This window comes from Stigmatopora argus, chromosome 22 (assembly GCF_051989625.1).
Source record: "Stigmatopora argus isolate UIUO_Sarg chromosome 22, RoL_Sarg_1.0, whole genome shotgun sequence".
Taxonomy (NCBI): Eukaryota; Metazoa; Chordata; class Actinopteri; order Syngnathiformes; family Syngnathidae; genus Stigmatopora; species Stigmatopora argus.
Window position 1 is genome coordinate 216,909 of NC_135408.1, and position 24,247 is coordinate 241,155.

At 40.2% G+C, this 24,247-nt stretch overlaps 1 protein-coding gene across 2 annotated transcripts in view; it reads left to right on the forward strand.

Moving 5' to 3' along the window:
- The window catches only part of ska2 (spindle and kinetochore associated complex subunit 2), a 25,812-nt gene extending 1,565 nt beyond the window's left edge, over nt 1–24,247 (forward strand). The window contains exons 2-5 of one of the 2 annotated variants that reach the window (XM_077591643.1): nt 13,181–13,273; nt 14,836–15,012; nt 23,870–23,968; nt 24,054–24,247. In XM_077591643.1, the coding sequence (XP_077447769.1) occupies nt 13,181–13,273; nt 14,836–15,012; nt 23,870–23,962 (363 nt within the window). In that variant the 3' untranslated portion in view covers nt 23,963–23,968; nt 24,054–24,247. The remainder of the gene's footprint in view (nt 1–13,180; nt 13,274–14,835; nt 15,013–23,869; nt 23,969–24,053) is intronic. The other variant, XM_077591644.1, reaches the window with a different exon arrangement.

Genomic DNA, 24,247 nt, shown 5'->3' on the forward strand with positions numbered 1-24,247 from the left:
TTAGAAAGAATAACAGGAAATACAATAGTTGAGCTTACCCACGTATTGATTGTGGGTAATGAAGTTTTATTCTGAGAAAGGTTGCCATTGTCTATGGGTGTTGTGTGCACGAGTATACTTCATTACCCAGAAAGCCCTCTTTTTGCCCGCGCGTTGTGCGTTTCCTGGTCGTATGAGAAACTCGTCTGAATTAATCGTTCCGTGCTCGTAGATATTGTTATACACGAAAGATAGGCAAAAAAGACCTGGCTTGGTCGCATCACGAAAATTTGATCGCATGACGGGCGAATTATTCGATCGAAATTTCCGCCGTAAGACGAGAATTTTGTATGACGAGCGGTCGTATGACGAGGTACCACTGTATAAGTGGTTGTGTTACGTTTACCTATCTGGACCACTAGAGTGTAGTAGTGAGTAGACTGTGTTTCAAGATAAGCGTGGGGTGTGTAACAAATACAGTGGTACCTCGACATACGATCGTAATCCGTTCCGACACTGAGATCGTATGTCGAGCTTTTCGTAACTCGAGCGAACGTTTCCCATTGAAATGAATTGAAAACAAATAAATTCGTTCCAACCCTCTGAAAAAACACCAAAAACAGGATATTGGATTGCAAAAAATGTTTTATTTATTCTAATTCGCCATTTATTAAAAAAGTAATAAATAACAAGTGGTTTAATAGTAATAAAATGTGTTTATTAGATGTAAAATTAGAGGCATTTCGCGGAGGGGAGAGACAACGACACACACAGAATCGGAGGGGGGGGCTGTTCGGGGAGACTTTATCCACGGCACTCGTAAACGAACAAACAAATTTAAATTAACTTGGATTAATATATACAGACACACTCAAACATACGTTTAATGTAACTTTACACAAAACTGAATTCTAGTTTTGTCTTAATCTTGTGTTACCTTCGTTTTCTGGGTCAACGGTTTGCCACGCCTCCACCCTCACGTTCGCTATCGATGGACTGTTTGCTGTTGTATTGCCTTCACAATATTCCGAAAATGATGCACACAAATGTCCTCGCAATAGGATAACGCACGACCACTTGCCAACGAGAAATAGTCTTGAAAGAATGATCGCGGGACCTTCTTTCCTTAGAAAGAATAACAGGAAATGCAATAGCTGAGCTTACCCACGTATTGATTGTGGGTAATGAAGTTTGATTCTGAGAAAGGGTGCCATTGTCTATGGGTGTTGTGTACACGAGTATACTTCATTACCCAGAAAGCCCTCTTTTTGTCCGTGCATGCGCGTTGTGCGTGTCCTGGTCGAAACTCGTCTGAATAAATCATTCAGTCCTCGTAGATATAGTAGTTATACACGAAAGAGATGCAGCAAAAAAGACAGTGTGCTACAATGATAAACAGCCTCTCATGTCATTGGCACCTGGCTTGGTCGCATCTCGAAATTTTAATCATATCGCGAGCTAATTATTCGATCGAAATTTTCGTCGTACCACGAGCATGTTGTATGACGAGCATGTTGTATCACGAGGTACCACTGTACTAGACTTGAATGATGGAGATGATGATAAGGAAACATGTTTTTAGCCTGGTTAGCGGATAACATAGAGCATGAACGCAAAAGGACAATATCACGACCAAAATGAGCGATTATGAGATGCAGGACAACAGCAAGCCGACCCACTAAAAGATCCAAGTGAATTTTCCCTGGCGGTTTTCTTTTTTTTTTTTTTTTTAAATGCCTCGTTAATACATGTGCACAAAGAGCAGCCTTTTGAAAATGTCCTTAACCCACCGTCCTCATTTCAGGAGAGCCTCTATTATTTTTCTTCAAGGTGTTTCCCATTCTATGTAAATATTCTGAAAATGTTGCAAAAATGTAAAACTTGTTAACTTGGTTTAAAATGGGCTAAGTTAATTCATTTTTAATTTTTATTTATTTATTTGTAAATGGTCATATGTGAGATAAATTTACAGTGTCTTTTTGTCAGGCTGAAAATAGTCTGCTTGCCAATGGTGAAGATTTTATTTATATCATATTGCACAGCAATTTTGGTTTGAAGGCAAATTTATAGAAATTAAGACGCCTGTCAACATTTCTGCAGGTTTTATTCATTACTTTTTATTGTGTAAGGAGGGACTTGTCTTATCTTTATTGCTCAACAGAACAACAAAAATACTTTTATGATTTTAAAAAGTATTTTTGTTTTTCTTTTCTTTTCTCCTCTATAATCCTGTGATTTATTATATATTATATATATATTGTATTGAATATATATATATATATATATATATATATATATATATATATATATACACCTTTGGATGCTCAGTTTTAGCCAATATCTAGCGGCAGGATTTCTTTTGAAAATACAGCCGAAATGACGGCGAGCACCAAATTAGTGTGCTCGCCATCATACTGAGTGTATTGAAGAACTCTATATCCCAGCAGTCACTGCGCAGTACTTTATCTACGGGAAATAGTAGAGTCTGGGGCTGCTTGGCGTAGTTGTATATATATAATTCACAGTCTAGTTTTGAATACTCTGTTGACGCCAACATCTAGCGGCAGGATTTCTTTTGTAAATACAGCCGAAATGACGGCGAGCACCAAATTAGTGTGCTCGCCATCATACTGAGTGTATTGAAGAACTGGGTGTATTAAGAACTCTATATCCCAGCAGTCACTGTGCAGTACTTTATCTACGGGAAATAGTAGAGTCTGGGGCTGCTTGGTGTAGTTGTCCTATCGACTGATTTATTTTATTTTATCGTGATAACAATTTTAGTATTGGTCCATATATAAAGCGCACTGGATTATACGGCACCCTGTCTATTTTGGAGAAAATTTTAGACTTTTATGTGCGCCTTACAGTTGTGAAAATACGGTATATCATATTGCACAGCAATTTTGGTTTGAAGGCAAATTTATAGAAATAAAGACGCCTGTCAACATTTCTGCAGGTTTTATTCATTACTTTTTATAGTGTAAGGAGGGACTTGTCTTATCTTTATTGCTCAACAAAACAACAAAAATACTTCTATGATTTTAAAAAGTATTTTTGTTTTTCTTTTCTTTTCTCCTCTATAATCCTGTGATTTATGGGTGCGTGTGTGTCTGTCTGTGTATGTAATTTTTTTTTTATGGTGGCCAGAAACGTCTGTCGGATCCTAATAGACCAGTGATTGAATTTCTTCACCTAAGTGTGTAAACTCAACTTTTATTTGTTAAAGCTGAAAGCAGAGTTGAAAAATGCAACAAATGTTCTATCAGTAGACTTCAACGATGTGCTTGTGGATATTTATTACCACCTTTAGAATAGTGCAAATCGTCAGACAGAGTTAAAGATTGAAGCAGAGTTGTGTGGGGACGCAAACTTGAAGGTCCTGAAATACGTTCCCACGAGGTGACTTTCATTGAAGCAATGTATTGACCGCGTCCTTGTATTGAGGAAGTCTTTAAAGTCATTTTTTGAGGAGAAGAAGAAATACAAGTTTCTCTGTAGCCAGACTGCTCTCTACTACATGCTTTTTCTGAGCTATACGCTGGAATTGTTCACAACCTTAAACTTGACACTACAGTCGGAAGCACCCCTAATCCACAAGCTCAGAAGACTGATGAAAGACTTCTCCCTGAAACTGTTCATGAAAACTGTTTCTTTGTGTGACAAAGACTTTGTTGGAAGTGAAAGTGGATTATGAGAAGATTATTATTCAATTTTAAGAAAAATGATGAACGACTTTGTATTGGTGAGAATGTTCGTCAGTACATGAAAGAGCAAGAATGCCTGAAAAAAGTGACTGCCCTCTGCACAAGTGTGAGAAAGTTTTATAAAACTGCAGTGCAATATGTAAAAGAAAAATTTCCAATGAAGGACGAATTGCTCAAACATGCTGAGGTAGCTGATATCAGCATCATCAAAAAAAATCATTCACAATTGTAAGGTATTGTTGGGGTTATTCATTATTATAAATGTGTTTGCAATGAATATAAAGCTTATTAGGAATAGTAATGCTCATCCTAAATGTGTAACTATATTAAAATGTGTTGATCGCCTCCAACGAAGACAAACGCTTACGCCAAGGTCGACAGCTGGTTCCAGCGAGAGATACAAGGCAAAGACATAAAACAATCCACTGAGTTCTTGCTCCGAGGACTGATTACTGGAAGATACGCGTCGACCTCTTCCCCAGATGCGAGTTCAACAGGGAAGATCGGCGAAGGACGCTTAAATTGTTGTTGGGTCAGCGGATGGCTATCAAGCATATTGTTTTAATTTGTGACGCTAGGTTGACGCTTGGGTTGCTTGATTATGGAATTGTTTTGTTTCTTGCTTACGCAAATGGAAACGATAACCTTGTAATTGTTTTGATTTGAAGCCTTAAATAGGCAGGACATAATGCCGCTCTTTAGAATAATCTTGGGTGGGGCGAGCTGCCGGATGTATTCTCTTCTTGCAAGAATTAAATGTGATGTGACTACAGATGCCTTTTTTATTGAAAGCTGAATTGGAAAAACCTAAGGATAAACGTACAATTGGATGAACCTAACATTTGGTCCTTCGAGCCTGTGGTCAAGATACCGGAGCAGAATCCAGGTCGCTTCCGTTCGATATCTGGAAAGACCGTGCACGGCGCTTAAATACCCTTTTCCGGGCTGGATTACTCGACGAGGCGACTTGGGTTCTCGACGGTTGACGACTAACACTCTGAAAGAGACATCTGGTGTCATATCTGGTAAGTCCATTTTTTTTAAATGTGACTCGCGTCCAGGGGACTGCGACACGCGTCCAGGGGACTGCGTTACAAACCCTGGGTATACTAGTCGATGCCAGGTAACGAGACAGAGCATGAGTCTATAAAACTTGGGGCAGTTCGGGGTGTCCTGTACTGTGGTCCGGAAAGGTACAAATATAACTCTGACAGTATATCAAGCTAGGGTATACATTTGTGTTGCGTGTGTTACGTGTTGCGTGTGTTACGTATGTCCTTCCGCGGAAAAAGAAATTTACTAACTGATAACTGAGTGCACGCGAGCTCCATCCAAAGATGGGCAGCTCGAATAAAAAAGCGGCTAGAGACGACGATCCAAAACAGCGTCTGCCGTGTAGAGATTGAAATTTGTTGAAAATCAAAGCGCTACAAGGGTTAAACACCTAAATTTATGGATAAACAAATATGGGTTTACTGGCCAGCTTAAATATGCATGAAATATTAAAACCTGCAGGATAAAATAGGCACTAAGCATAGAAGTAATCTATATAATATGTGAAGGGAGATACAAGCGAGGCGGCTTGTTCCACAGAAAAAAGGAGTGATAAAACGGGTCCGTTGTGTGAAATAAAAAATAAAAGATAGCGCGGGCTACTCGGCTGACGGGGGAGGATAGGAATGTAAGCCAAGAAGTTGGAAAAAAAAAAAAAAACAAGTAAATCGGGTTTTCAAAAATACTATGTGCGTGATTGCCTGGACAAAAAGTCTCTAAAAACAAGGCAGGCCTGCTCAAAATGATTTGAATGAGGATGTTGAGCTAAATTTTAAACCAGAGATCACATTCTTTGTGAATGAATTCAATTGGAATTTTTTGTATGATGCTGAAAGTTGTAAAACGGCAATTAAAATGGTTATTTCCAAGTCCTAGGCATACTTTGTTAATAGTACCTAAATGTACTGTCAATTTAATGGAATGAAATGGCTTATTGCGGATTATCTTGGTTTTATCCTGTCAGCGGGAATATTTTGGTTAACAGAAATACAAAACAGCAAATTAAATGTTTAGCGGGGTTGCCAAAACTGCGTTTTTTTGTCATACTCTAAACTTGCCAAATAATGTGTTGATTGGGGGGAAGCGCTCTGTTTTGGTGCGGCTGATTTGATGGTGTTGGACATTATAATACAGTATGAATGTCAACATTGATAAGCTGCTTCTGCAGCGAGCGTGAAGGTCACAGTCAGCGGCTAAGGGCGCGCTTCCGTTTAAACATTTCAGAATAAGAACAATCATGGTCTGCAAGGGATGCATGGTTCCGCAATTATCTTCGCATTTATTTTTGGGATTTAATAAGAAATAGTTTTCGAGGTGATAGAAAATCTGTTTGGCAAAGATTGATTTGGTAAAAACTTTGGAATTGGGAATAAATACTATTATTATTATTTTATTTTTTTGTCTTGTGAAGTTCAAAGGGCTCTTGATTGAAGAGAGCTAGTTTTGGAGGATAAAACGATATTATTACAGTTTTTGAATGGTTGGTTTGTTCAAAATACTTCAATATAGGTGATTGGCTGGTTTAAAGAAAAATGAATGGAATTTTGTTTTTGTTTTTTTACAATATTATGGCATATTGGTTACAATTTGTGGGTCCTTTATTAAGCATTGAAAAATTGTAATTAGGAAATGCCTAGTAAAAGGTTGATTTCTCCAATTTAATTATTGTAGATTTTCCTTGTGGTAACGGAGAGCTATAAAAAATAGCTCTTATCTTAAGTAAACATAGTATGGGGTGATTTACAAATTATTTTTTAGGTATTAAGAGTTATTTGGTTGTTAAAGAGATCAGACATGAATTTAACAATGCAGAAATGGCATGAGAAATTTCGTGGCATTCGTCCAAATTATTAGGTAAATTGAACCTGGCTGGGGTAGATAAGATAATTGGTTAAGGATAGGCATAGTTTCCCTAGAAGAAACATGGAGCGTCTTTAGGTGCACAAAAGACTTTCCTTGTTTGACCTGAAGGGGGCGTATGCTTTGGTATAGGGCATATTGATGACTATTGGGACGTTATTACTGTCTATTGCTTTAGAGGCATACACATTAAGAATTTAGCCCAAACTTACTGCATTGCAATTATGGGGTTAATACACCTGAATGTTACGGTGATAACGATTGGCAATAACAAGCTTAGATAAAGGGGAATATCTACAAAAAAAAATAAAAAATAAAATCTAAATTCAGGTGGGGCCTTTCATGGTGTGAAACAAGTGATGAAATAATGTCTATGTTTTAAAAATAACATCTCCAAATTATAAAATATCAACCTTGGAGAAATGCTTTAAGTAGATGGGTTGACTAGAATGGGCAAAATTCGATAACATTGAAAGGGGGGTAACTTAATGCAGAACAATGAGATAAAGTTTTTTTTTACAAACGGTTTAAAATACTAAAAGGGGGTGTGTGTGTGTTTCAATGTGTCACAACTTTTCCGTTATTGCATTATTGGCGAATAGATATGTGGCATGTGGATCTAATACATTAATTATCTAGTTTCTTCAGGCATCAATTTTGCGTTTCGAGGATCTACTAATGCGGAGTGGATCCAGACCTTCCGGAGTGTGGAGTATTCCTGGTGTCCTCAAGAATTCGTAGGTTTTCTCTGGGTACTCCAGTTCTACTCCAACAAACCAAAATTATGGCTGATTGGGGGAGCACTCAAAGCAAATTCCTTGATTATGAGTGCGAGCGTGGATGAGTGTCTGTCTTTTGTGTTTTAATTGGCTGGCCACCAAGATATATCAATATTCTAATATCAAGGTGGAATATTTCTGAAATCGCTGATAAGCCTTTCAAGGACGGCGGTGGCAGAGTAGGACAGAAACAAAAAGAAAAGAATTTCGCCAAATGAAATTTTTTTTGATTTCTGCAATGGGAAATTTTGGGAACCTGGGGGACTAAACAAAAACAAAAGACTTATCTGGGAGGGCTGCCATTTTGAGTCATGGTAAATTTCATGCCTCAAAAAAGGGAGGTTATATATATTCAATCTATATGCGGATATATGGCCAAAACACGGGCGATTCCCCCTTATGTCAAGCTACAAAAACTACATATCCATTTCAAAGGATACACATGGATTTTATAGAATATGTGTGGTACATAACAGTCCTAAAACAGATTGGGGAAACCTTGTTGCAGAAACTGGTCTAGATTGGCAAGCTTGGATGACACACCCGTGTGCAAAAAACCATCAGGCCTTCGATAAAATTAAACCATACGGTGGGGGCATTACAAATCATTATTCAGACTGATCCGCCATAGTAAAATTAAAATCTGAAATGACCAGAGAATTCATTTCTGCAACGGGGAGTTTCCCAAACGGGAGGCGGTAAGAAAAATTGGTTACTGTTGATGGAAAATGCAGCTATTATAAATCAAACCTGTATCAAACCTGTATAACATGTATGGGGGGCCGACCTCTCTTACGAGCAGTACCCGCGCAAATTACTCCTGATTGTGTAATGGAGATAATGACAAATGAAAATGTAAGCCCCAATTGTGAGAAATGGAATAATGTCTACCCAGTTACAAGAACTTTTCAACACATGTCGCTTTTAAATCATTTTACCTGCTTAAAACCTTACAGGGCATGGTCTGAAGCTGGAGGCGATAAATGAGACGTGGTGTGCCCACGTCCTAAAACCGACTACACCCTGGTACCACGTTCTGACCTATGGTGGTGGTGGGGTCAAAACAAATTATACGACTCCTGCCAAAATGACAGCAGGACTTTGTGCCTTGGTCTCACTGCTATTACCAGTGTCTGTTTTTCCATCTACAGTAGAGGAGATACAATTGGCTGCACAGAAATCCGGTATGATGGCGGGCCCCTCGCGACGGCGTCGCATGGAGAGAGGGTGATCCGACATACATTGATGATGAGTATAAGTTGGCTAATCAGATCGCAGCAGGTTGGGAGTATATTTTTTTCTTTTAATTACTCCAAACAAAATGTTGATTGGATAAATTACCTGCATTACAATGTCAAAAAACTTGGAAACTATACTGAACAGGGATTTGTGGCGATAAAGGAACAATTGGCAGCCACCAGTCTTATGGCGTTCCAGGATCGCATAGCAGATGATATGCTGCTTGCGGAGCAAGGGGGCGTGTGTGCAATGTTTGGAGATCAATGTTGCACCTTCATACCGAACAACACGTCACCCGGTGGGTCCCTCACCCAGGCCATTAGTGGCCTGCAGACCCTCAACCGCAATATGAAGGAGCATTCTGGAGTCAGAGAATCCGCCCTTGAAAGCTGGTGGCATGTCCTTTGGATTTTGGCCCAAATTTGTTGCATTTTCCGTAGCCCTTTTTGCTACGATTTTGACATTATGTGGGTGTTGTATTATTCCCTGCTTAAGATCTTTGATGAGCCGACTTATAACCACTGCGATTGCCCCTACAAATTCTAAATTGCATGAATTATATCCTCTGTTGATGAGACATACTGAGGGAAGCAGTGAATTTCAAGAGCATGGTAATTTCGAGGATGAAAAATATGGCGAAAATGATTTTGTTTTCTGCTTTCAGACCTGCCGAACGAGTAGGGCCTAAGCGGGTAAAATTAAAACAGCCAACGGAGATATCCCTCTCTTCTTGGATTTGCCATAAAATAAATAACGAACATATAATAAAAAAGGGGGGAATGTTGGGTTAATTCTGGGATGTTACTATATGTTCATTTGGAATTAATGGAATAAAGCTGAAAGGAAGTTTTATTAAGGAGATCATGTGCAAATTTATAATATAGGGGGGAATGTTGGGGTTATTCATTATTATAAATGTGTTTGCAATGAATATAAAGCTTATTAGGAATAGTAATGCTCATCCTAAATGTGTAACTATATTAAAATGTGTTGATCGCCTCCAACGAAGACAAACGCTTACGCCAAGGTCGACAGCTGGTTCCAGCGAGAGATACAAGGCAAAGACATAAAACAATCCACTGAGTTCTTGCTCCGAGGACTGATTACTGGAAGATACGCGTCGACCTCTTCCCCAGATGCGAGTTCAACAGGGAAGATCGGCGAAGGACGCTTAAATTGTTGTTGGGTCAGCGGATGGCTATCAAGCATATTGTTTTAATTTGTGACGCTAGGTTGACGCTTGGGTTGCTTGATTATGGAATTGTTTTGTTTCTTGCTTACGCAAATGGAAACGATAACCTTGTAATTGTTTTGATTTGAAGCCTTAAATAGGCAGGACATAATGCCGCTCTTTAGAATAATCTTGGGTGGGGCGAGCTGCCGGATGTATTCTCTTCTTGCAAGAATTAAATGTGATGTGACTACAGATGCCTTTTTATTGAAAGCTGAATTGGAAAAACCTAAGGATAAACGTACAATTGGATGAACCTAACAGGTATACTTCATCAACAGATTCCCATGCATGAAGCCTGACTGTGAGGTTGATGCCTTGGAAGAAGAATTCAGCTGCCTGCAAGTTGAGGAGCTAGGAGACATTACAGTACAGGAGAGAGCAGATGTGCAATAGGGACTAGTAGGAGAAATAAAAGGCAACCCTGGAAACCCAAAATATGCTAACATAACATAGATTGCACTGGACATACTTTTGATTCCCCACAGCAATGCCACATGCCACGTGTGTTTTCAGTGCTGTGAGGAAGATCAGGACAGACTTCAGGATGTCAATGGGTCCAAGCACACTTGAGGCCATGTGCTTGGTAAAGATGGACATACAACTGGCAGGAGCAGCTTGCTATGAACAGAAATATTAAAGGGAGGAGTCAAAAGAGGCCAAGTGTGCAACTGAGAAATGTAGTAGAACTAAGAAAATGTATTACATTTTCATGTGGTATAATATGTGTAGGTCTTTCATTATTCATTTTTGTATTTAAAATGTTGATTGCCACAAATATTTTGACATGATTACATTCACACAAATTTTGTGTACCGTATTTTGCCGTTTAATATACCCGGTGTTGGCTTTATCCAATTGTAGGTTTATCCTTAGGTATTTCCAATTCAGCTTTCAATAAAAAAGGCATCTGTAGTCACATCACCATTTAATTCTTGCAAGAAGAGAATACATCCCCCCGCTCGTCCGGTCAAGATTATTCTGTCGAGCGGCATTATGTCGTGCCCATTTAAGGCCTCAAATCAAAACAATTACAAGGTTATCGATTCGATCCAATTGCGTAAGCAAGAAACAAAACAATTCCATAATCAAGCAAACCTAGCGTCACAAATTAAAACAATATGCCTGATAGCCATCCGCTGAACCAACAACAATTTAAGCGTCCTTCACAGATCTTCATTGCGAACTTGCATCTGGGGAAAGGGTTGAGGCGTATCTTCCAGTAATCAGTCCTCGGAGCAAGGACTCAGTGTATTGTTTATGTCCTTGCGAACTTGTATCTCTCGCTGGACCCAGCTGTCCTGGAGAGCGACCTTGGAGTAAGCGTTTGTCTTCGTTGAAAGCACATATTAATTCTAACTCTAACATAAAAGCGATCAACACATATATATATATATATATATTGTTTAATATAGTTACACATTTAGGATGAGCATTACTATTCCTAATAAGCAAATATATTGATTAATATAGTAAGCATGTATATTATAAGGCTTTATATTCATTGCAAACACATTTATAATAATGATTACTCCAACACCTGGGTATATTAATTTTTTTTGCTTTTTTGAGCCTCCCGTTTGTGCGTCATTAAATATACCCGGATATATTAAACGGCAACTCAGCTTTTTGGGCAAGATTTGTATGGTGTTCATGGGGGCATAATTATAGATACTTAAGTTCATTCAAATTCCAAGTCAGACTTTATTCAGCAGTAAGTAGTAGTTACTAGTCGGACAAAGACTCCGAGTCGCTGTCAGCAACAGACTTTCTCTTACCCCGTCACAGCATAAAGATTGCGTAGTGGATTGTACCTTCCCGTTTGTGCGCCATTTAATATACCCCTGCTGTTTAATATACCCCTGCCGTTTAATATACCCGGGTATATTAAATGGGGGGGTACATTAAACAGCAAAATACGGTAATTATCAATAATGTGTTGTTTGCAGCTTTTTAAAAAATAATTGATAAAATTATCAAAAAAACAAATTTCTAATTAAAACTTGTGCTCTTAAACGCCACTAGGAAAAAATCTCCCAAAATCAGAAAATTCTCTTTACCCATTCTGAAATACGATTCCCGGTTTTTGGCAGTTCTGTTACTTTTATTGTGAAGGTCCCAAACTTAAAAACAACAGCTGACGCGTGAACCGTGAACCGTGGAGGAGCGTTGTCAGTCTTTTATATATCTTAGCACCGGTCGAAGCGGCACAATTTCACCAGGTGGTTGGATGTTTTTGTGAACAAAGGGAATATAATTCAACGAACTGAAAACCATCAGTAAAGACTTGACCATCTTTCGGCTGGGACGCTACACTGAGAAATTACCCGCACCTGCTTCTTCGATCTGCTGACCAATGGAAGGAAACTGAAACGTCAGTGAGTTGCAAGCAAGTGTGTTGCTCAACTGACACGGTAACATTAAAGACTGAACTATGTACTAGCTAACAAAATGGATGTGAATGAATGGATTGTGAAGGTCCCAAACTTAAAAACAACAGCTGATGCGTGAACCGCGGAGGAGCTTTGTCAGTCTTTTATATCCTTAGCACCGGTCGAAGCGGCACCATTTCGCCAGATGGTTGGATGTTTTTATGAACGAACGGAATATAATTAAACGAACTGAAAACCATCAGTCAAGACTTGACCATCTTTCGGGCGGGACGCTACAGTAATACTTTGAGATATGAGATTAATGCGTTATGGGACCGAGCTCGTATGTCAATTTAGTCTTGTGTCAAATCATTTTTTCACATAGAAATGAACTACATACAAAGTGATTCGTTCCCAAACTGAAAAAAACACAAAAACAGGATATTAACAGGATATTAAATAGAACACTGCGGGGAAACTGCTTTGAGCAGCTGAAGAGAAAAGACCACTGACTGACAGTCCGGGTCAGAACCTCAATCTTTTTCAGGACCCACTTTACTCGATCATTCCAGATGACCTGAAAACAACTAAACAGTGGAGAATTTCTTTTTCAAATAATACTATATTATTCTATAATAAATATTTTTATTTTATAATCTATGTTTATGAAATGTTTTAATTTTAATGGCTTTGTAAATAATTTGTAATCTTTTTTCTAGTTTGGGTTTCTCAAAATTCATACAAAACTGGTATACCTTTAATTTTTTACAAGGTTTCTGGGGTAGCATTAGGGATCATGGAAAGGATTAGAGCTTTTACATGTAAAATGTTTCTTTACTTTAAAAAAAACTGATTTGGAATGAATTATTTTTTTAAGTAGAGGTACCACTCCTAATACATTCATTATGTAAAGATTCCAATTTTTAAAGAAACCTCAATCTAAGTAGGCTTTCTTTGCAGTTTTCAAAATCTGAAGCCGATCTGGATGTCATCGAGAAGCGCCTAAAGCTGGAGGCAATCAACCACACTGAAGAGAATGGATTTTCCTGCGAGGTGATATTTAGCTACCACACATCAATTAAGGGAAATGATAGAATTACTAAAGGAAACTCGGGATGTAAAAAAAAAAATACAAAAACTTCATGTCTATTGTGGCTAGCAAGGGCAACTTTAAAAAAATAATGTATTTCCACTATACTTTATATTAATAAATAGACAGACATAACGTTATTTTGAATCTGATTATTTCACCACCTGCAATTGCCTGTCACACAATTCAAAGTGCCGCTCGCCTACTAAATGTAGTTGGCTGGGATAGGCTCTGAGACCTCTGAGAATCCTGCTTCGGGTGACGACCCCTCTTCTGTTCCATATCCCTACCAATCTACCAAATTTTACAGCCCTCCTGTGACAATGAGAGCTAAGCAGATGGTTAAATGTATGCCGACTCCGGCCAATTGCTCCCTTATAAATGATTGCACTTGCCCTTATTTTGCGATGATAAACCTTACAAACACAGCGCGGCACGTATTTTACTCCATGCAAGTCAAACAATGTAGAATAAAAACAAATAACTGTAGACAAGATATTTTATTGACCAAATAAACAACAAACAATTATTTCCCACTTGCACTAAATTTAGTGTTGCTTATTATAAGTGGCAGTGCAGGATTTTCCAGACTTAATCTATTCTAAAGATGGTCTTACTCTGTAACAGTCACTGTCATAATTTATGTTAATTTGCAACAAAGATGTCAGAGTGTGGGCGGCCTGGTGGAGAGTGGTTAGCGCGTCGGCCTCACAGCTCTGGGGTCCTGGGTTCAAATCCAGGTCATGTCCATCTGTGTGGAGTTTGCATGTTCTCCCCGGGCCTGCGTGGGTTACCTCCGGGTAGACCGGTTTCCTCCCACATTCCAAAAACATGCATGGCAGGCTGATTGGACACTCTAAATTTCCTCTAGGTATGGGTTTGAGAGTGCATGGTTGTCCGTCTCCTTGTGCCCTGCGATCGGCTGGCCACCGATTCAGGGTGTCCCCTGCCTCTGGCCCGGAGACAGCTGGGATAGGCTCCAGTGAGAAAGAGTGAGGAAGGCAGAGCAGAAATTTGTAAATCTATTTCATCAATGAAAAGTCAGATAAATTGGGCTTGCTGAGACATTATAGTGAAAAGGCAGATGTCACTGACGACCGAATGCAGATGTGACAGTGGGCGGGATTGGGGTTTACTGAGGCGTTGTAGTGAAAAGGCGGATGTGACTGATGACAAGATGCAGGTGTCAAAGGGGAGGGGAGGAGATAAGGGATGGTTGAGCAAAATCTCTTCAAAGCCATCTGGAAGTTATTTTCCATTGCCTAACCGAAGTCCTCGCATGCCAGGTTTCTACCTCAATGGGTACCCAACAGCAGCCTCCGGAATCCCACAAACTAAAAAGATCAGATTAAAATCATTCGGCTCGACAGTAGCCCTTAGAGGTAGTGTCCTACGGCGGGTTCAGGGGTTACGTGCACAACAGGCAGCGACCACTTCACGGCCTCAGCTCCGTTTAATTAATTTTGACAAAAAGCTATTTCCTCATTTTCCATAAACTACTGACTAACAAAGATGTTGTCTGCAGCAGAGCGCAGTTGTGATGTTGGAGCGACTCGGGGCTATTAAAGAAAAACACAAGGTGTTGCGGACTCAAATGACTGAGGTTGCAGCTGCACAAAAAATGTCAATTTTGTCCATTCAAGACAATCTCAACAGTCTCACGGAACTGGTTCAACATTTTCAACAGACAACAAGTGTCAAGGTAGGAAGATAGCATTGTACTCAAACCAAGTTCGGGGGGCCGGGGTTTGGGGGGTAAATGGTGTCTTTGGAGTTAGCATGCAATATATTAAAATATTGACGCTACGGCATTTTCAAATTTCTGCTTCAACGACGTTTACAGGAGAGCAGGTGCGGAAATAATTAAAGTTACCGCAAACCTCTATTTCAACGGCATGCCGTTCTATTTTTCAAACTTTCCCCCGTAGTGCCGTTCAATTAGAGGGTGCCGCTCCATTTTTCAACTAGCTGGTCAGAATTTTGAGAAGATGCAGTAAAAGAGAGAAACCAGGTAACATACATATTTATTTAACAATAGGCACAAATACAAGGCGATTACTGGTAAGTAATTACAAATTCACTGGTGAAAATCAAGTGACACGTCGCTGTTGTAGGTGTCCTCGCCATTCACATCACCTTCCGCATAAGCGTCGAGTGTCTGAGTGAGTTCACGTTCATCGTCGCCAGCATTGGCTCGTGCATGCTGGAGAAGTTGCAAACCAGTCTGAATCGGGCCGTCTGACCTGAAACAATGGATCTGGCAATCCTTCGAGCTGTCGAGAGCGGTTGGCTCGAATTTGGTGTAGCTCTTCTCGCCATGCAACAACCAGTTCTCGTAGAACTGTCGGACTTTGGCCTTTAATGGGGCGTTCCAGTAGACCTCGGGGGCCTGTATACATTTGGTGCAGCCTCCTGGAATCACGGCCACATCAATATGGAGCTTCTTCAATTGCTTCTTGGTGGCATCGCTAATGTGACAACGGTATGAATCCCAGGCAAGAAGGCGCTTGCCATCTTCTCTTCTACGTATGGACGTATATGGACGTATCGACGTTCATCGCTGTCTTTTTCCCGGGGAAATGATATTCCGGGCCCGATTCTGATGTCTATAAAGCTCCAGTATTTGTATTGAATCAATAAATGCTGTTTTTGGCTGGATTTTACCCCATTTTTGGGCAATGTTTGCCGGTACGCCATTCATCGCTGTCTTTTCCCGGGAAAATCAACCCCCTGGCCCGGTTGTAATGTCTGAAAAGTTCCTGTATTTGTATGTAATCATTAAATGCTGCTAGGAAGTGTATTTTACCCCATTTTTGTGCATTGATTTATTGATTATTTTTTTATGTGTCGCAGCTGTACCTGCAGTCGAGGTTTTATAGCCATAAAATAGTTTTTGAGGGTTGGATTGATTCGTTGAAGGCGCACGAGAAAATGCACGGACCGCCACTGCTTGGAAGACACTAGATTGCTGAAAAGGTGTCATCTTGTTTGGATGGAATTAATTAATCCTGCATCCCCCAAGATGGTGCCGTCATGTAGCAGCCGGTGGCAGTAGCTCTGTCCACTCTTGTTTTTTTTGTTTTACAGCCTTTCTATCTTTTTTTATTACATTTTAATATTTCTTAATACATTCCTTTTTACTTTACTTTGTACTTTAATGTTTTTACAACTTTCTTTGTTCTGTTAGCTTGGCTTCTTTCTGCTACTTTTTTTCCAAGATGGCGCCGTCACGCGGCAGCCGGTGGCAGTGGCTTTGTCCACTTAAATTTTTTTCGTGTTTTACAGCCTTTCTATCTTTTTTTAATTACATTTTAATATTTCTAAATATTCCTTTTTACTTCACTTTGTACTTTATACTTTTTACTTTAATGTTTTTACAACTTTCTTTGTTCTGTTAGCCTGGCTTCTTTCTGCTACTTCTTTTTTGGAACCATTCAGCCATGCCTACGCTGTCATACACATGGGACTAGCTGTGAACAATACGTAGCAGAAGGAGCAACACCTCAATGCCGCTGGAAATCCGGAGCTGGACAAAAGTGCCGGGAGAAGAAGCGACGCTTCAGACCAACCATTCCATCTATTATTATGGGGAAAGTGAGATCGCTCCCCGATAAGATGGAAGAGCTGTCGGCGCTTACCAGGCCGGAAACGGAGTCTAGGGGTTATAGTCTGCTACTGTTGATTCTTCAACTCCAGGACTATTGAGGGACTGTGCGGATAAGCTTGGAAGAGTGACTCTGCATATTTTCAACCTTGGTCACAGTCTGCAGAAGTTCCCCATCTTGTGGAAGACTTCCTGTGTGGTTCCAGTTTTATCTAACTCTACCACGTCTTTTTCTTGAGTCTGGATCCGTTTTTGCTACTGCAACCAAGATGGCGCCGCTCAAGTGGCAGCCGGTAGCGTTAGCTCCATCCACTCTTGCTCGTTTTGTGTGTTTGCTGCTTTTCTGTCTTAATGATTTGATTTAATGATTCTTAATGATCCCATATACTTTGCTTTGTACTTTGTGCTTTTTTGCTTTGTTGTTCTGCGGGCTTTGCGACTCGGCCCCACCCGTCGCGTGGCTTGGTTTCTTTGTGCTAGTCTACATTGTCTTGTGTGTCTTGTGTTTGTCTTCCTTTTGCCATTCTGGATACGACCAGAGCCGCGTGCCGCTTGACCACCCGGTACCTGTCAGCTGCCTCCGGAGTCCCATGGGCCAAAAGGGACTGGTAGGACTCCTTTTTCAGCCTGACGGCATCGCTTACCGCCGGTGTCCACCAGTGGGTTCTGGGATTGCAGCCATGACAGGCACGGACCACCTCTTTTATTGGTTGTAATTTACCATCTACTAACAGAGTAACAAATAACTAGTGATTATGACATTTAGTACTAAAATGAGACATTAATCAGTACAACGGGGAGGTCACGGATGGGTGGTCATTACGTTGATCAGATCTCCAAGGTACTAATTGCAGATCGTCTTAGCGAAAGATTTGATCCAGTCTTATTTTTTTTCGGGCCTGAACAGTCTCGTTTGTACACCGACATCGCAATGTGCCCGCCTTTTTGAACATGCATATCTTACTCTTTTAACAATCATTAGGCTCTCATCAGGATCTTCGGTGTGGTGCCAACAGCCCTGTCTAACATAAATGGGCTGCGACAGCTGCTCAATTAGATCATTTGATCTTAGACACACTTGCCGCAACTCTGGTGCCATTCAGTGCCCTTTGTTCGTAATGAATTCAGCTGCCCTTCATTTGAACTCGGTGCCGATTGACAGCACCACCAACGCAAATTTGAGGATTTGCAGAGCAGCAGCAAAGCATTCTCTCACAGTACTGGTGCATACAAATGCAAATGCAATTGGAGCAAAAAAGTTTGAGTACCCCTGCTGAAGAGCTATTTTTTTAACATTGCTCCATACGAAATTTCTTTTGTTCAGTTAAGTTTGAAAATGGGCAAGCATGGACAGCCCACTTCAGATCATCCCTGTCAGGTTTGCAATTTAAAAACCATACAACCGTGCAGAAATAAAAGAGCAAACACTAATTTCTAACTCGCTCTATTAGGATCCGGCAGCCGTTTCTGGCCACCCTAAAAAATTTCAACTCTCTACGTTGCATGGTTTGGACAAACGTAGTGAGAGAATCTTAACACACACACACTCACACACCCATAAACCATGCTTTATAAGGATTATAGTATAGTCCAGGGTAGATTTCGAGCATTGTTATGGTCGCCCATGCTGCTGGTAACAGCCCATTAATGTTAGGTGATTCAGCTGATGGCGGCAGTGGCCAAGGTAGTTATTTGAGGGCCCATAATATGGAACTGTCACAAACACATCAACTCAAGAATTGTACTTTTTAGGTCAGTTTTCGGAAAACAACGAAAATCTAGCGTAATGTTACATATGAGTGTGACCATGTTTGTCTCATTCTGCATTGCGATTGGCCGGCAACCAATTCAGGGTGTCTTCTGCTTCCTTAAAGTTGGCTATGAAGGGTTCCAGCACCTCTGCCAGCCTTGAGGATAAGAGGAACAAAAACAGTTTGAAAGTATTTTTACTCATGAATATTTCGGAATATTTATACAGTGGTACCTTGAGAGACTGTGTTCCGGGACTGTGCTCGTATGTCGATTTACTCTTATCTCAAATCAACGTTTCCCATAGACATGAACTAAACACAAATTAATTCGTTCCCACCCTCTGAAAATAACACCAAAAATCAGGATATTACAATGGATAAATATTTTTATTGGTTGTAATTCACCATATACTAACAGAATAACAAATAACTAGTGGTTATGATGTTTAATAATAAAATGAGGATTTTTTTTTTTACACAACGGGGAGTTCGTGGATATGGTAGAGAGAGAGAGTCACTTGACCGATGCGCTCGTAACGTAACTTAAACTTTAAATTTAACTTAAATGAACTTAGATTCCGATACACACACTAAAAAAAGTTTTAATCTTACGTTACACTAAATTTAAACCTTCTTGTGCAATAACCAAGGGAAAGAGTGTATTCCACTGCGGCTTTCGGGGCGAACTTCCTGCTTCTCCATACGTATTGACAAGCCAGCTCAGTCACCCGTGCACTACTCGTGTTTTTCGATTATTTCGTGCTTAATATCGATTGTCATCATACGCCTTTTCTTCGCACTACCCTTCATTGCACCGGCTTGCTTTGGATCCATTGTTTTTCCCCTTAATTCTGCACTGACTAATGCAAAAAAATAAAATAAAATGGAAAAAATGCACCGCTCCACCCTTTGCGCGAGGGTGATGCGGCAAGAGAGACAGTGCAGTGAAACCATAAAGCAGCCTCTAGCAGTCTGGCCAACTGGCTGTCTCAAATGCTCATTTCTCAAAATTTGCCTCGTATCTCAAGGTATATATTTGCTTGGCATTTTACTCGTGTCTCAAATTCCTCGTATGTCGGGGCACTAGTATGTCGAGGTATTACTGTACAAATATGTTAACTTGTTTATGTTTTGTTTATATTGTTATATTTTATACAGTTCTGTTATGATACTGCTACATTTTGATTACTCTAGTTCATACTTAACTAAGGCCGTTCTTCATCTAAGCTAGGGGTGGCGAACACGCGGCTCCTGGCCAAAATGAATGTGGCTCTTTGCTTCTTATCATATTTTGGATATGTTCTGTGGCTCTTTCCCTCGTCTCATGTTTCTCTTATTTTTATTCTCAAAACACTCAAATTCATCAGGGCCCATTAAAAACAAATAATAAATTATATTTAAAAAATAATTTGGCTTTTTATGCTGCTTCTGACGTAAGGTGTAGCTCTGTGACTCTCACAGTTTAAAATTTGGGCTCTTTGTGTCTAACTAGTTCGCTACCCCTGATCTAAGCCTTGAATTTCAAGTTTTTATCTTCAAGTGTGAATTTTCCTAACTACACTGTTGTGTAACTAGGACACTACCAATCTTAATAAAATAGGAGAGTGACCCTGCATGTAGCAGAGCTGCCAACTTCTCCGGAATTTCCGGAGTTTAACCGGACAAGTAACGCAAACACCGGAAATCCCAAAAAATTGTCATTTTTTTTAAGCAACCAATTCGGAAAAGTACCAAATTTCCAATTTAAATGCCTTGAAATTAACACCATCGCTCTGGCTTCTGCATTTTACTTACACATTTGTTTCAACTGCACAGTAAACCGGATCAATTCAGTAACACGGGTGCATTGTGAATCATCCGAGTTACAAGTTCTGACAAATGATTCGTCTTGTCCGACTTCAGCGTGGCAATAGATTCGTAATCGATTGCATAGGTAGCCTCTATCGCTTTAACATTATAGTTTTCTTTTTTTCGTAAGGGAAGTAGGTATTATTAAGGCTGACTAAACCAGCAGTCTTTTGTTTAAAAACAAATCCTATAATTTCCGGGGTTGTTCTAAAGGAAGTAGGAGTACTACACAGCCCTGGTAAGTCTAGTCAATATGCCTGCTCGCAGAGCTGCCAACCTCCGTCAACCACATTTCAGGAGTACCCTTGTCCAATTTCCGGAGTTTTCCGGAGTGAATGTGATTCATGCCAAATCTATATAAAATGTAAATAAAAATAAGCGTAGGACAATTTAAATCAAACTGTTATGTTTTTACATTAATTGAAATATTGTGGTTTTGAACAAAGTATAATTTGTTGATTTATTTGCAAATTCAAATTTCCACCACATTAACATAAGTTTTTCAGCTGGTTCAGTGCCAAAGGCAATGCAGTACTCCCATTTCAATCCAAATGTGTCCAGTTCTTCATTCACAGTTTTAAAGATATTCTCACCTGTAGCTGAACTTTCCTTAACAACGGGTACAGATAACAGTGACTTCCTAATTAATCCAGTTTCTGGATGTGTAAATACCACTGGAAAATATTTATCACTGCTATCGTTGCTGCCGTCACTACTTAGGGCGAACACTGGTGAACTATCCGGCAGCACTTAATGGAATCATTCCATTCGTGGCGTTTTTACTTGAACACAATATTCCGAATGTTGTGTTCAAGTAAAAACGCCACGAATTGCATTTCTGCTGTCGTTGTTTTATGTCGCATCTCTTCTTCGCCTGAGTCTTTTCCAAACATCTGGCTGATGGAAGGTTGTCTCTTCGTCAGTTCAAAGCTTTCTTTGTGTCTCGGTCCTTCCACGTGCGTTTTGCATTCATTAATTCCAGTGTGCCATGCTGAAGTTGCACTTGCATGTTGTGTAATGTGCAAATGTTGGTCCTTTTGGAGACGGCGCCAACATGGGATATTTTGTTGAATAAGAAGCAATACATTTCTGCGAGTGTCTGGATTTCTCAAACGTTTCGTCGAGATTTGCAATTCATATCCATTTTGTGTTTATTCCGAGGAGGCATTGAGCAGTGCTGTGTACGCCAACTTGAACTTCCTCTAGAGCAGGGGTCGGCAACCTTTAACACCGAAAGAACCATTTGATCCTGTTTCCACGGAAAACAAAATACTGGGAGCCGCAAATACTTTTGACATCTAAAATGACTTTATTTATGAACACATTTATTAGAAAGAAAAAATATTTTTAAAAAACAACAACTTCCCTTTCATGCTTTGGGGTTCATCCCAGCTGTACACTTATTAGTGTTTATTAATGTTTATTGTTAGACAGTTTTTCTCCACAAATTAGGCATCCTGGTAGGCTACTCTCATCAGAGGTAAATGCCAATGAATCTGCACAGTCATCATTGAATGCTCTATTTTCTTTAGATATTTTTCTTTTCTTACGTTTCTCCGTACTTGGCCTTGCTGCAGTTGAAAGTCCCGAGAAATGGACAGCGTTTTGGCGCGTATACCGGCTTTCAAGAGTATTGTGTATTTTGAACAACGAAAAATAATAAAATATATTTATTGTAATATGTCAAGATCACAATAATCTTCTAATTTAGAACTAAAATATTAAAGAACTAACACAAATTAAATACACTTTAGTTAAATACTTGGTACGTCTTTGGCGCCGTCGTGACTTGGAAACATGGAGGGGACAAGAGTGCAGAGAAGCAGGGACTGGACCAGGGAATGAGTGCTCAAACATAACTTTAATAACTTAAACTGGAGGCAAAGAAAATAACCAAAGACTTGGTGTTAAATTTTACACTCAAATCAATCAACTCAATCCCTCCCTCAGTTGACCCTCACCAGTTTGCTTATAGAGCAAACAGGTCCACTGAGGACACCATTGCTGTAGCTCTACACACAGCACTGAGCCACCTGGAGCACCAGGGGAACTATGTGAGGATGCTTTTCATTGACTATAGCTCAGCCTTCGACACTATAATACCGGACATTCTGGCTGACAAACTCCCCCATCCTCTTCCATCTGCGGCTGGATTAAGAATTTCTTCATCAACCGTCCACAAACTGTTAGACTTTGTCCCCACCTCTCTTCTTCCATTACACTGAGCACTGGCTCCCCTCAAGGTTGTGTACTGAGTCCTCTTCTATACTCCCTGTACACACCAATGTCGTATGTGTACAGACACATACGACTGTACACCGACCCACCACTCTAACTCCATCATCAAATTTGCCGATGACACCTCTGTGGTCGGACTCATCTCAGGGGGGGTGAGTCTGTCTACAGAGACGAAGTCAACAAACTGTCTGTGTGTTTGGTGAACAATCTCACACTAAACACCACAAAAACTAAAGAAATAAACCTGGACTTTCGCAAACGCAGCACAGATCTGGCCCCACTCCTCATAAATGGGGAATATAGACAGGGTCCAGTCCTTAAAATTCCTGGGGGTCCACGGACAAGCTCTCCTGGTCTACCAACACTACGGCAGTGGTGAAGAAGGCCCAGAAGTGACTCCATTCCCTGAGGGTACTCAGGAGGAACAACTTGGACACTAAGCTTCTGGTAACCTTCCATAGAGCCACTGTGGAGAGCATCCTGGCATACTGCATTACAGTGTGGTCTGGAAGCACGGCAGCAGACAGAAAAGCCATGCAGAGAGTGATCAACACCGCCCAGAAGATCATCGGCTGCTCTCTGCCCTCACTGGATGACATTGCCAGCCCTCACTACCTCAGCAGAGCCGGAAACATTGTTAGAGAGGGACCCTTACCACCCTGGTCACAACCTGTTCCAGCTGCTGCCCTCTGGCAGAAGCTACAGGTCTCACAAAACACGGACAAATAGATTTAGGGACAGTTTTTTCCCCCCAGAGCCATCAGGTCTCTGAACTTGCATTAGCACGACACACAATCCCTTCTGTGCAATAACTTCGGGGTATACAATAACAATGTGCAATATCTTAGATTGTGCAATATTTTAGAATTGCCTTGCCCGGACGTGACTTTTTAAATTATTTATTTATGTTTTTACTGGAAACATGCACTTTGTGGAGTAGCACCACTAATTTCGTTATACGCAGCTGTTGTATAATGACAATAAAGGCTTTTGACTTGACTTGCTCAGGGAGGTTGTCTGTATACCCAGACATACGAAAATTTAGAGGGAACATTGTTGCTCAGCACCAAATTTAATCGCAATTTTAAATACTGTATGCCTTTTTCAACCCATTTTAGGTTCACTCTGTGGCTGAGGCAGTGCAGCAGATAGAAGAGGAAGTACATAGGAGTTGCCTGAGGTCAGACAAGGAACTGAAATATCCAGTGTAATGAAATGTAGGAACAACTGACAGAAGCTATTGTCATGTTTATATCAACTTAATTTCATTCATCCATTTTCAACACAGTTCATGCTTTTCAGGGACTTGGGTGAGCTGAAGCCTGTCCAAATTGACGAATGCTGACAACACCTTGGATTAGGGCTAGTTGATCTGGCTAGAAAAAGGTCACAATTTTCTTTCTCAATGTTGTCCGATCTTAATTTTTTATACCCCAAATTCCCCTCTCCCAAAAAATAAAATATTGATCAGGGCTAATAAAATACTTTTCAGTTAA